A 12696-nucleotide genomic window follows, 5' to 3' on the forward strand; every position below is an offset into this window, starting at 1 on the left:
AGTATTCAAATTCTTTTGCAAAATTTTTAGACGACATCTTAAATTATGCGAACTATAGAAGGTTTACCAAAGACATGACATAGTTGAACAGACGGACAGCTGGACAAACAAGCTTAGATGCATAGCGAATTTAACTCTGGTCGAGACTGTGTGTACTTAATGGCTTCTCTGAAGCCCTTCTTTTGGATGCTGTAAGCGTTTTGAAGAAATGAATATATCCTTGATCCTGCGTTGATGGATATAGAAAAAAATAAAAATTCTATAGTTTGTCAAGGCCGATTGTTATGTCCTCTTCATCTAATAGATTTCTTCATTTCTTTTCGCAATAAAATATAAAAAAGTGCACCTTGGTTTCATGTAAAAACTAACTTTCCATGCGACTCATTATATACAACGCTGTCCAAAACATAAGCTGAAAATTAATTTTCTTACCAAACACTTCATCCAGTCTTCATCCATTTCCATCATAATATACTGAAAAGGAAACTTGACTGACATATAAATGCTTACTTTCCATGAAAACCCTTATACGAGGTGGATTACAAAAGATAATATCGAATACTTTACCATCAGATAATCAACTTTCGTGGATCTATTAGAAGTGATAGAACAATCAAAGCGGGCAATTTTCAAAGTACGATCTTCCTGCTAAAATCAAAAATATTGCTGCTGGTACAAATTATGAGAGACGAAATATGACATACAGACGAAATTCATTAATAATACTTATATACTGACTTATCTTGATAAGTGAACGCGGTCCAAATGTTGCGCAACAAAGGTCTTCTATGATCAAATTCGCTTTCCTTTTGCCTTATAAAGGGTTAGTTTTTATAGGAACAGTTATAAGGCGATCTGTTCAGCATCCGCCCATCACATCCAAATACTGTTTATCACTTTTATATGCCCAAGTTCTAAAAGTTGCAACTATTTTTCATATAACGTCTTTTTTGTAAAATAAAGCCTCGCAAACGTTATCTGATCCAGGGTTCATACCTGGGCCAAAACATGCCATTAAATTAAGTTTCGTTAAAATATCTCAAACATTTGCGATCTTCAAATTGAAAGATAGATAGATTAAGTTAAAGGACAGATAGACAGACAGTCGGATAGGGTTGAATCGGTTTCTGAATCAATCGATTTGATGAAAATCGAATATGTCTCCTGACCTTCTGAATGCTACATGTACCCATACAAACTTAATATACCCTCTATCACAGGTAGGGTAGCGTATTAAAATAACACGCAAACCACTTACTTCAAGCTTACAATAGTTTTTTCTTCTCTATTCTGTTTATTTTTTCTTTTTTTTTTTTTGTTCATTCACTTTATTATCCTCTTTTTTTAACGAAATATTATTACTTTCAAATATATTCATACCGCGATACCTGAGAGAGAGAGTTATACTAGCGGCTGCAGAAGCCGTTTTTCTCATCTGTTTTTTATTTTTAATTGTGTAATAAATTTGTAAAAATTCCATTAAAAAAGAATGATACGATCGTTGGGTAAAAATTAACTTCAATATGCATGTGTTTCAATTAAATATACGCTATTTGGGTTACCAGACTGCCTGCGTCCATACGCCAACTTTTTTTTTTTTTTACATCCACCATCCACCAAGAATGTGAGTATAGTCATTTTGTCAAAACATAAAAAGATATGTCAGAGGTTCTAAAAGTGTATAAGAGGATGTAGGTGAAGATTAGAATGAGAAAGATACAGAAGAGGAGGGAGGCGGACTTAGGAGAAGTTTTTTTCATTTAAGAGTATTTGAAGAATAAAGCCTCAGTTAGCTAATAAGAATGCTATATATATATGCATGGTCGCCCCTGTACGGCATCTCTACATCACTTCCCTTAATACTTACCTTCAATTGAAAATGCCGATAAACAATTATTAGTATTTTTGTCGTGAAACTCTGACAATTACACTATGATCGAAAAAGTGATCCGATCCAAACCATTTTCATTGGCATACGTTCTTGATGCAAAAAAAGTCGATATATACCAAATTCCATCAAAATATCACGAAAAACGCAACACAAGATTACGTGGATAGATAATAGACGGACGGATGGACTGATGGACAGACAAATAAAAGATGGGTTTATCTCAAGTCCTTCTGGATGTGGCACACGTCCGCATTAATTTAATATACCTAGTACAACAATTTTTTATATCCAGCACCTTTTTCTTTAAAAAAAAAAGTCCAAAAAATGACATTTCGATATTCTAAACTATCAGATGGGTGGAGCCCATTTTTTTTCATTTTGTGCAGGTATTCTAAGATCGCTTACGGAATATACAAATTGTTATGCCCATCACCGGGAGGTGTATCTTTCTTTTCGAAACGTTTGCAACGCCCAGAAGGGAATTTCAGAGACCTCACAAAGTATATTTATTCTTGATCATCATCAAATTCTGAATCGATTCAGCCATGCCTGTCCGTCCGTCTATGCGTCGTTGTAAGGTCTGTTGTAAACCTTCTCCTGGCCACAAAAATGAAACTAGATGAAATTTCTTGCACGCAGTGAAATCAATTGCAGCACGCGCCTACAGGAAAATGTAAACCTTTGTTTTTAAAAGGAAATAAAAAATTTATTTTTCGCTCTTTACTCATGTGTTCTATTAGAGCGTATCAACATCAAATTTTTTTTAATACCTATATAACACGCAGGAACAGAAACCCCATAAAGATTCTTGCGTGTTCATTTGTTCGTCTGCCCTACTGTGCAATATCTTTGGCAAACATTCTACTGTTAGCGAAAATGAAGATATCGGCTAAAAATTTGCGAAAGTAACCTAAACCTTTCAAAAGATACGCCTACAAGCCTATACGACAAAAAATGAGCACAACTTTGTTTTTCATGGTTTTTGCTCATTACTCCGAATTTACAACCGGAACACAATATAAGCTTTCACTTTTATTCTGAAAGGAGAAAAATCGGCCGAAAAATTGATTTAATGTGTCTACCTTTTTGTATATCGAAGTTTAGTAAGAAATCAATTAAAACATTATAGTGGATCAGAATCCATCACTAAATATCCTATACCACTTCGCTTCATACAGTTACTGATAAAATGACTTTTCAAAATGAGGTGTTATGTGCGAGGTGACCGGAAAAGTGGTCCGATCTGAACCATTTTCAACAACTTTCGCCCTTGGGCTAAAATACGCCAGTTATTCTACATTTCATTAAAATATCTTAAAAATTGCGACCTGTAGTTTGAACATAATTTTACATGGACAGACATCTGACGAACAGACAGACAAACAAACTTAGATCAATTCAGATTAGGATTCTGAATCGATCGATTTAAAAAAAGGAGGGTCTATCTAAGGAGGAGGAGGGTCATCGATCCATCAATAAAGATAAGTGAAAAATGCTTTCATTTGTTATTTTATGAATTTTGTAACGATTACACACTAGAACTGACTAGAGTTGCCCCGTCAAAGTGTCATTGCATGATTTTTAATTTATTGTCGTAAGGTGAGTTAACTATAAAAAGAAGAAATAGCAAATGAAGTTAAAAAGAAACGATAAAAGCTATATAATTTGTAGCCGAGCTGTCAGCTTTGGATTATATAATGAAATAGCTTAAGGCTACAAGAAACACATCAAGCATTTCAAATCGTAACCAAAACGACGCGTCCGCTTATCTTACCTTATCATTTAAGGTGCACATTTGAAAAAATTGATCTGAATTTAATGAGACCGAAATATGATTTGAGAAGGAAAAACAAGAAAATAAAAAAAAAGCTAGTTAAACAATGTATGAAAAGTAGCAAGAAGAAAATTTGAAACTGTAAGAAAAATTGAAAATGTTATAGTCGGAATGCACCGATGAAAAAGAACAGAGGTTGTTGTCGCTAAGGGATACAGTATAATAGTGCAGATATAAGGTTTAAATAAATAAAAAGGAATTATAGAAATTTAGAAAATTCGTTAAGTTAATGCAAAGAACACAAATTAATTTCTAAATGGAAGATCCAGCTGATGATGAGACGATTATAACGTCATACAAAAAATGCAGAATAAGTAATACTGTAGGTGGTACTGAAAATGACGCCATTTTTGAAAAGAGTGACAACAATAGGTCAGATGAAAGCGATTTAAACGGTGACATTAATGAGACGAGAGATAGGAGCCAATGTGAATATCAACTGAATATTGCTCGTACCAGTTATGTTAACAATAATAAAAATTTTGATCTAAAAGCGATATTAAAATATATTTTTATAAATTTGAAGTGCGTCTTATCGTCCAGTCCGTCTTATAATCGGAAAAGTTGGATAATCCAGAAAAGATCTGAAATAATACCTTATACATATAAAAAAATTAATATTCCTCTTTTGGAACTTTCAACGTGTCGGCAGCCATTCACTACGTTCTACAAAAAAGGCCTAGTGTAACACTAAGTCCTTTATCTGATCCTTCGTAAGGTAAGAGATTAATTTCAATATATATTTTTTTCTTTATATTTCTTTATTACCTTGCACTTGTATGTAGTAGGGCCGCAATTTTTCTTTTTGTTCCCACACTTTGTTGATACCAAATTTAAGATAAAACTTTCAATTCTACAGTTCCTACCTCATTCACTTAGTTATGTAAAGAACCATACAACCTATTAATCCCGTCAACGCTTAATAAAAAATTGGACAATTTTTCATATCTGCAATGTTTAAATATGCTTATGTGTTTTTGTCTTCAATATCAATGTTTTCACCCTTTCAAAGTTTCTTTGCATACAAAGTTTCATGAATTGCCCGAATTTCATATCACTGTAAATAGATTCGCATAAACTGTTGGCAACATTGTATATGATATAAATGAAAATGTCAAAACAATGTGCGAAATGTCAACCTTTTTTCCTTTCTCTATATCCGGTCAGCCGTATAAGCCTGTAAGTGCTTTAAAACAATTTTCTAAATTTAATCGAAAAAATCAAGTGAAATTCCGCAAATTAAGTAAAGAAATGTATTAATTATACATCAAATGATTTATTAAGTTGTGCGTGTGAATGATTATTACCGAAAAAAGTGTACAAAATTATATAAGTCAAAGGAAAAAAAACCTCACAGCGAGAGGAAATTCTATTCTCCTAATAAAGCAAAAAAGATAAAAGAAAGATAGAAAAACAGCTGTAAAAAATACGTTAACATTTTCCTAAAGTGCGAAATTTCGCTTGATTTTTTTGATTGACGCCTTTTTTAAAGAAGGAAAAAGAGAGAATATGGAAATTGATTTATTGTTTACATTTGTTTTGTTTCATGGCTGGATGTGCAACAATTTCTGGAATAAATAAATTACGCTATATATGTGTACTATTGTGTGTATTTGAAACTCATTGTTGAAATGATGCAGTCATCAAGATGAGGAAAATTATGAAACCAAATAAAATTGTAATTGTCCTAAGTGGACGTTACGCTGGCCGTAAAGCGATTATTGTCAAGACTGTTGATGATGGTACAGGCGAGAAACCATTTGGTCACGCGTTAGTAGCCGGCATTGATAGATATCCACGTAAAGTTACTAAACAAATGGGTAAAACTAAATTGAAGAAAAAATCGAAAATAAAGCCATTTTTAAAGCTTCTAAATTACAATCATCTGATGCCCACACGATATACCGCCAGCGAAATTACATTTGATAAATTATCGGCCAAGGATCTAAAAGATCCAGTTAAAAGGAAAACGCATCGTTTTCAAACACGTGTCAAATTTGAGACGTCATATAAAGAAGGCAAAAACAAGTGGTTTTTCCAAAAACTACGTTTCTAAAGTGTAAAAAAATTTTTTTTATTTGAAAAATTTGAAATAAAAATAAAAACAACAACAAACAACAACAGTTTTCGTATGTTTCGTTTATACTAAGAAAAATGTTGAAAGCGAGGATGTTTTCCTTGCTTGGAAAAGTTATAAAATAAATAATAAAAGAAAGAAAAGAAGTTTTAATAATTTATTCTTTTTATTTGCAGAATTTAAATACAATTCTTTTTTACATCTCGGTTCCTATAGATAAATGCAAAGTTGGGTAAGCATTTCATATGCAAAAAAAAAAAAAAGAAAAAATAGTTTTTTTCTGCAATTTTAATCACAAGCCTAATGATATCTTCCGAGAGGACGTAGCACTTGAGAGGATGCATTATCTGCAAAGATAAAATATTTGGATATTTTAAAGGATTGCTTTAAGGGAGAACTTTTTGGGTTTTTTTTCTTTTAATTTACCTTTTTTTTTTTGCATGAGTTATAAAGACAGCATTATTATTTAGTAAGTTTAGACAAAAAAACATTTTCCAATTTTAGTTTCTTTTTTATTATTATTATTTTAGACAAATATGAATTTATAAAACAGTTTTTTAAAGTGACTTGACACACATTATTACATATATTAATAAGAGGATTTTGATTGTTATAGATTATTAGTTCTGGTATTGATTATTTATTGTTTTTTTTTTTTCCACAAAAATTTATAAGAAATTACACTTTAAAAGACTTGACCGATCCGCTTAGAATCTTATTTGGATTCGATTAATAGAGAGTAATAAAATAGTGTTTTGCATTCATTCGCTTATTATATTTGTTAAAATTGGCTAAAAAAGTTTCCATGGGGCCTGTATCCAGAATGTTTTGGGGATTGGGGGGGGGGAAGAATTTTGTGTATTTGTTGTCGTTGGGGTGAGGGGAAAAAAAGAATCAAGAAAATGCCAGGGAAGAGAGAAAACAAAATTTTCCAATAATTAATTGATTAAATGATGTATGTTTTTAAAAATTTTGGAAAACTATCTTAAAGCACTACACACAAAACACTATACACTTTAAAAATACAAAGAGGAGAAGTAGCTATATAAAATCAAAATTGCACTAACATACTTTTTAAAACAATACAGGTGAAGATAGAATTCTATAGGTTAATATACAAAATTTTTTTTTTATTAATTTACTTTATTCGCATTCGATATCCGTCAACTCAATCTGTACCAAATAGATAGGTTTCACCGAGACATCAAAATTAGCTATAGGAAGAGTTGTTAGTAAGTACACAGAAGTTGTTAGATCCTTGTGACACTTGCTCATATGCAAGCAATAACCGGAGGAACTTCAGATAGACTCACATTTTAATATAACGATGTTGTCCGTCCATCTATCCGTCTTGTTTTAGGCGTATCTTCAGTTTGTGCTTGGACTTGAGGTAGGCCCACATTTTATTATCCCGATGTTCTTCGTCCATTTGTTAGTCTTGTACTGAGCGTATGTTAAGTTTGTGCGGATGTGTGCAACACCCATAAGAACTTGAGATAAGCTCACCGTCTATTATACCGGTGTTGCGCGTCCGTCTTGTTTTAAATTTATAATAAGTTTGTGCGGATATGTGAAGCACGCAGATAGTTTTAAGACAGGCTATACACATGTTGTCTGTCTGTCTTTCTTGTTTTACGAGTAAATTGAATTTGTGCTAATGTATGTGACACACGGAATCCAGGATTCAGTCACTTTCTGAATCAATGTAAGTTTGTCTGTTCGTCTGTCTTTCTTATTTTTTTGCATTTCAACGGCAGGCCGCTATTTTTAAAATTTCTTGATGATGTATACTGACGTGTTTTGGTCCAAATACGACCGCCAATGAAAATGGTTCAGATTCGAACACTACCCATCTAAAACGTTATTATGAAAAGCCGTCACATGAATAATTGTATCAAGTGAAGCGGTGTAGGCTATTTAAGGGAAGATCATGTCCGCCTACAGCATTTTTACTTTTTTTTATATGGAAAAAAGTACCAATATTGCACATGTTTCATCAGTAAAGTGGGTGAGTGCGCTAAAGATTAAATGGTTATGCTTAAGTCAACTCAGTGTCTCAATCTGATCAAATACGCATATACATATTTTTTATGAATATAAAAAATTTTAGAAGTGTGTTATAGAGGAAGCATGTTGGTTGCACGATCAGGATAATTTTTACACTAAAATATCGCAAGGCTGTAATTCTATCAAGTTTTCTATCAATTTATACTACGGGTTATGGTTATTAACAATTTTTCGATTATTGTAAGCTTGGTTTGGATGAAGTTTTAATTCATTTTCGTAAATATGTGAACAATCTGTTGTATATTGCAAGTCACTTTTATGTTTGTTGATTTAATTAGTTCTTCTCTTGTAAATTTGTACGAAGAACCAGATAAATATCTCGCATTGATAATTCGCATGTAATGAGCATATCTTGCCCTCAAACTCAGTCCGTCTTAATAAGTGTCTTCATATCAATGTTCTTTAATTAGGTAAGATGGCAGTTTTTTGCTGATTGTGGGCGGATAACATTTATTATTTAGGGAATTTTGCCTGGTGCGAATTAATACTTCTACCCTACACCATTTGTGGTACAGCACATATTAAGTTAGTGCGTAGTGTTGAAAACGCAGAAGGACTTAATATAAACCCACCTATTATTATACCGATCTATTCAGAATCATAATCCGCATTGATCTAAGCCTGTTCGTCTGTCTATGTAAAATTGTGTTGAAGCGACAGGTCGTAATTTTTAAGATAATTTGATGAAATTGATGACTGGTACAGTGACCAGTTTTGACACAAGAATGAATGCTACAACAACAAAAGGTTCGGATCGATCCACTTTTTCAACCACTCTCTATGTAACGCCCTGTTTTGAAAAGACTTTATGTGGAAAAAAATTGCAATTTTCAAAATTTCTCTGCAAAAGTAGCTAAGTAGCAGCATTTCGGCATTCCGGTATGAAAACTTTGAGCCGGATGGGGAAATTTTCTGAACCCTTTGTCATATAAAGAGAACTGGAATTCATGCGACAAAAAGGCAGAAAGCAGAAAAGTCGACAGAATTGTGTTAAACAGTGTGGTGTAGGATATTTAATGGTCTACGTTGCCTGACTATAATGTTCTTGTTTTACTAAGCTGTAGGTCGTTATCCTTATTTATCCTAATTTATTTGCTAGGCGTTAGGTCAGCAGTCAACTTGATTCCAAATTTTTCTAGGGCGTAAAGCTGAAGAAAATTCTGCACCTGCTTGAGGGGCAAAAAGTTTTTCTCTTTGGAGCACTCAGCAATATTCCAGCTTCTGCACGAATTTACTTATGTCATATTATTCAGCACTTTTCAACGATACTGGAGCCAAACACAAAAAATCACATAAAAAAAAAAAATTTAGACAACAATTTGAATGAATTAATGATTAGTCGCGGACTATCCACGTAATGCATCTTGTAACATATCTTGTTGTGCGTATGGTTTCAATTATCAACAAAAACGCTTACAATAACCAAAGTACTTTCATTTTAAATCTGTACCAGATATTCAACTAATAATTAATATAAAACTTGTTAAAAGAATTTAAAATTTAATATAAGCAAGATCGTTACTAGACGTAGTCTAAGCTAATTACATACTTTATAGGTTTCAGGCGTTACGATAAGGCATATATAGTTATTTGAAGATTAATTCAATAAGCGAGATTATACGTGTATATAAGACGCAAACAATATATGAAAATGCAAAATAAAAATGAAAAAGCATTTTGTATAAGTTATAAACAAAAATATTTAAAGCAAGTGGATATAGAAATTTGTTTCTAAGCAAAAAGGAAACAGGAAAATACTTTAGAAGAAAACAAAAAAAAAAAAAAGAACACTAGGGACCAGTTAACAATTTTAGACACTACAAGAATACAAGAATAATCAGTTAAATAGTTATAATATAAAATAAAACAAAAATATAGAAAACATTTAACATTTAGCTTCTAGAAACGTAAAATTTACCAATGGACCCGACGTGTAGACAAAATATCTAAAACCGATTTAACAACATCGGTACTGGAGTTTGTGCCGCCCAAATCTATGTAAAAGAAAATCATAAGTTTTTTGCTCTCAGTAACAACAATTATTTTATATATACCTGGCGTGCGCACACCTTTGGTAACCACAGTCTCATACGTAGCATCTTTGATAATACGAGCATGTTCCTTATGCCCAGTATGATTAAGCATATCAACGCTTGCCATAATCATCGCAACTGGATTGGCAATATTCTTACCAGCAATGGCTGTGCCTGTATTACGCGTGCCTGGCTCAAAGATCGCATACTAGCAACAAACAAAAAAATTAAAAATATTTAAAATGCTATTGAATGTATATACGTACATGATCGCCATAATTACGGCCCGAAAGTAAACCAGCGCCGCCAATTAAGCCACAAATAACATTTGAAACAATGGTACCATACAAGTTTGGCATGTTCATGACATCAAACTAAAAAATAATAATAATTACATTTATAATTAGAACAAGTCAGAGGGCTTTATTCATTCGCACGACAAATGCAGGTTTAGTATTCAATTTTAACCATATTCGCTCGATGCACCTCGCATAAGCTCAGTTTATGAGAACTATATCCAGTGTTCTATTTTCTCTTGGGAACTTTGATAATGGCAGATAATAAACAACCAAGAAAGTTATGTTCGAGAAAGGCCGAATACCGCATACCCACCACTATGCTTTTCGCAATCTATTCTTCATGTTCTTCTATTTGCCCCCCCCCCCCCCCCTTATCGCCAGTACTACTAAGGAAAAAATAATCGCGCTGTCTAAGAGTAGGAGGAGTAGAGTGTTTCATAAAATAAATGTGGAAATCTTCAATTTTCTAACTTTTATAATTTCCGAGTGACGAGCGAACCCGTAAAATTTTGCTACGAAAAACGGAGTTGCTTTCAGTTTCTGGTCCACTGTTAGCACTGATCGATTTGGCCCATTTTCAGTACCAACCTGCGTGCAAGAGCTTCCAATGTTTTTACCAAGTTTGAAGTCGACATTTTCTTTCTGGCGATCAGGAGAGTGGCAAAAACAAACACCACACAGGTGGACAAACATGGGTAAATCAACTCAGAATTTCACGCTGATCAAGAATATTTACACTTTATAGAGTCTATGAAGCCTCCTTTTGGATATTACATACATGATAAAAAAAAACAAGGTGATTATAATTCACAACCTTCGGTGGGTGGGTATAATACATTAATGATAAGGCGGAACTCAATTAAAAACAGTTGTCTATGAATAAATTTCTTAGGGAATAATTACTTTTTTATATATTAAAAATTTTGATATACATTTATCCTACAATTATCGCATAGGCGGATACGTGTCACTTGCCCAAACGGAAACAGCTTGCCCTCAACTTTCAAATTATTTCTGCGCAATTTATATATATATATATATGTGTATGTGTATACATACTATATGTGCCTACAGCTAAGAATTTATACGTCAACTGTTATGTTTACGAAAGTACGGATGGACGGATGGAACGTAGAACATGGATGTAACTCCTTACTATCTTCCGCACTTGTCAAAGTTATTCTTGCTTATGCAGAGCCATATTTCTGTCACAAAGAGCAGAACAATCTTTTATAAATTTGTTTTACGTTACCTGATGCGGATTAGATACCAATTGCATGCAAGTGTTATCAATGATCATATTGTTGTGTTCTAATTCTGGATAGTCTTTATGCACTTTTTTCGCAACTTCCAAAAACAAGCCATCCGATAATTTCATAATGTTGGCCTTGTGAATGGTGGTAACTTTTTTACGTCCATTTTGACGAGCATATTCGAATGCGAAACGCGCCACACGTTCAGCATTCTCCAAAGACACTACTTTCATGCTTTCCACTACACCTTTCACCGATTCGTGTTCCAACATAGCATATTCACCATCGGTATTCTGACGTATAAGAACTATATCAACATCTTTATGCCGTGCTGGGATACCCGGAAACGATTTGCAATGTACTACATTTACAAATAAATCCAATTCATTACGGATTGCCACATTACGCGACACTTCGCTTAAACTTTGAGATTTTGTCTCAATATTGCCCTTAAGAGCTACACCATTACGTTTAATCGAAGTTATAGCATACTCCAAATCCTCATTGCCCTCTGTAGAGGGATTAATTTCTACGACTTCAAAGTCAATTGGCGCCCCACAAAAAGCGAATATATCTCGAACATAGGTCATTAGTTCAGGGCCAATACCTCCACCTGGCAGCATGGTAACTGCATGACGTCCACCGTATTGAGCTGAAGGGATATCGGTTCTCTGTAAAAAAAAAAACAAAAGAGGACGGAGAAATAATCGTTCTTTGCATGGAATAATAAACTCTATACAATACAACCTACCGTTAATTTCTTCTGTAAAGCTGTTTTGGTATGAGCTACATCTTCTGTCTTCTCCTTGGTTACCAACATGGGATAACCCTTTAATTTTTTGATATGATAACAATTTAAAGATATTAATTTTTATCTCTTTGAATAAAATTATGTAATTTTTGATTTAGTTTAATTAATCATTCAATTTATTTATCTGCTTTTTTTACCTACCCGACTTAAGAAGGGAGTTTGAGTTTTTAATACTCTCTGCGTTAGACGAACAGCCATTTTGCTTGAATAAAAACCGTGTTAAGAAAATTAGTCTCACCTCTAAATGTGTTAATAAACAAATTATTTTGCTTAACACGGAAAAACAAAAAAATATCAATTCGTTTTGCAAAAAACAGCCGCAAGAGTATAACGCTGCCACATGTACATATTCAATAAGAGTATTATTGCGAATCTCAATGCTGGTAACATTGTAAATAAATCTTAGGAAAGATGTACAGATGTTTTTCTTC

General features: G+C 33.2%; 2 protein-coding genes across 4 annotated transcripts; one reads left to right on the plus strand and one right to left on the minus strand.

The window, feature by feature from the left end:
• Nucleotides 1-4821: 4821 nt before the first annotated feature.
• LOC119638104 (60S ribosomal protein L27) lies at nt 4822-5878 on the plus strand. The gene is made up of 2 exons (XM_038034731.1): nt 4822-4904; nt 5366-5878. The coding sequence occupies exon 2, from the start codon at nt 5374-5376 to the stop codon at nt 5779-5781; it is 408 nt and encodes a 135-aa protein (XP_037890659.1). The 5' UTR covers nt 4822-4904; nt 5366-5373; the 3' UTR covers nt 5782-5878.
• Nucleotides 5879-5946: 68 nt separating this feature from the next.
• Nucleotides 5947-12601, minus strand: LOC119638103 (isocitrate dehydrogenase [NAD] subunit gamma, mitochondrial). Of its 3 annotated transcripts, none has more exons than XM_038034730.1 (7): nt 12407-12601; nt 12206-12283; nt 11454-12125; nt 10169-10276; nt 9924-10110; nt 9788-9863; nt 5947-6149 (listed from the first exon to the last, which is right to left on the minus strand). In XM_038034730.1, coding segments are annotated over exons 1-7 (1179 nt in total). In that variant the 5' UTR covers nt 12464-12601; the 3' UTR covers nt 5947-6148. The 3 variants fall into 3 exon arrangements, with proteins under 3 accessions (XP_037890658.1, XP_037890656.1, XP_037890657.1); XM_038034728.1 differs by lacking the exon at nt 5947-6149 and adding an exon at nt 6357-6614; XM_038034729.1 differs by lacking the exon at nt 5947-6149 and having other exon boundaries at nt 8864-9863.
• Nucleotides 12602-12696: the final 95 nt, after the last annotated feature.

The sequence above is a fragment of the Glossina fuscipes genome, unplaced genomic scaffold, assembly GCF_014805625.2.
Source record: "Glossina fuscipes isolate IAEA_lab_2018 unplaced genomic scaffold, Yale_Gfus_2 73, whole genome shotgun sequence".
NCBI lineage: Eukaryota > Metazoa > Arthropoda > Insecta > Diptera > Glossinidae > Glossina > Glossina fuscipes.

What these genes read in the sequence shown, in the direction of transcription:
- LOC119638103 (XM_038034728.1), bottom strand. Translation starts at nt 12,463, where the DNA reads ATGGCTGTTCGTCTAACGCAGAGAGTATTAAAAACTCAAACTCCCTTC. An exon ending in TGGTATCTAATCCGCATCAG is followed by an intron (nt 10,277 to 11,453) that starts GTAACGTAAAAC and finishes ATTATTTTTTAG; the next exon opens with TTTGATGTCATGAACATGCC. An exon ending in GCCGTAATTATGGCGATCAT is followed by an intron (nt 10,111 to 10,168) that starts GTACGTATATAC and finishes GTTTGTTGCTAG; the next exon opens with TATGCGATCTTTGAGCCAGG.
- LOC119638104 (XM_038034731.1), top strand. Translation starts at nt 5,374, where the DNA reads ATGAGGAAAATTATGAAACCAAATAAAATTGTAATTGTCCTAAGTGGA.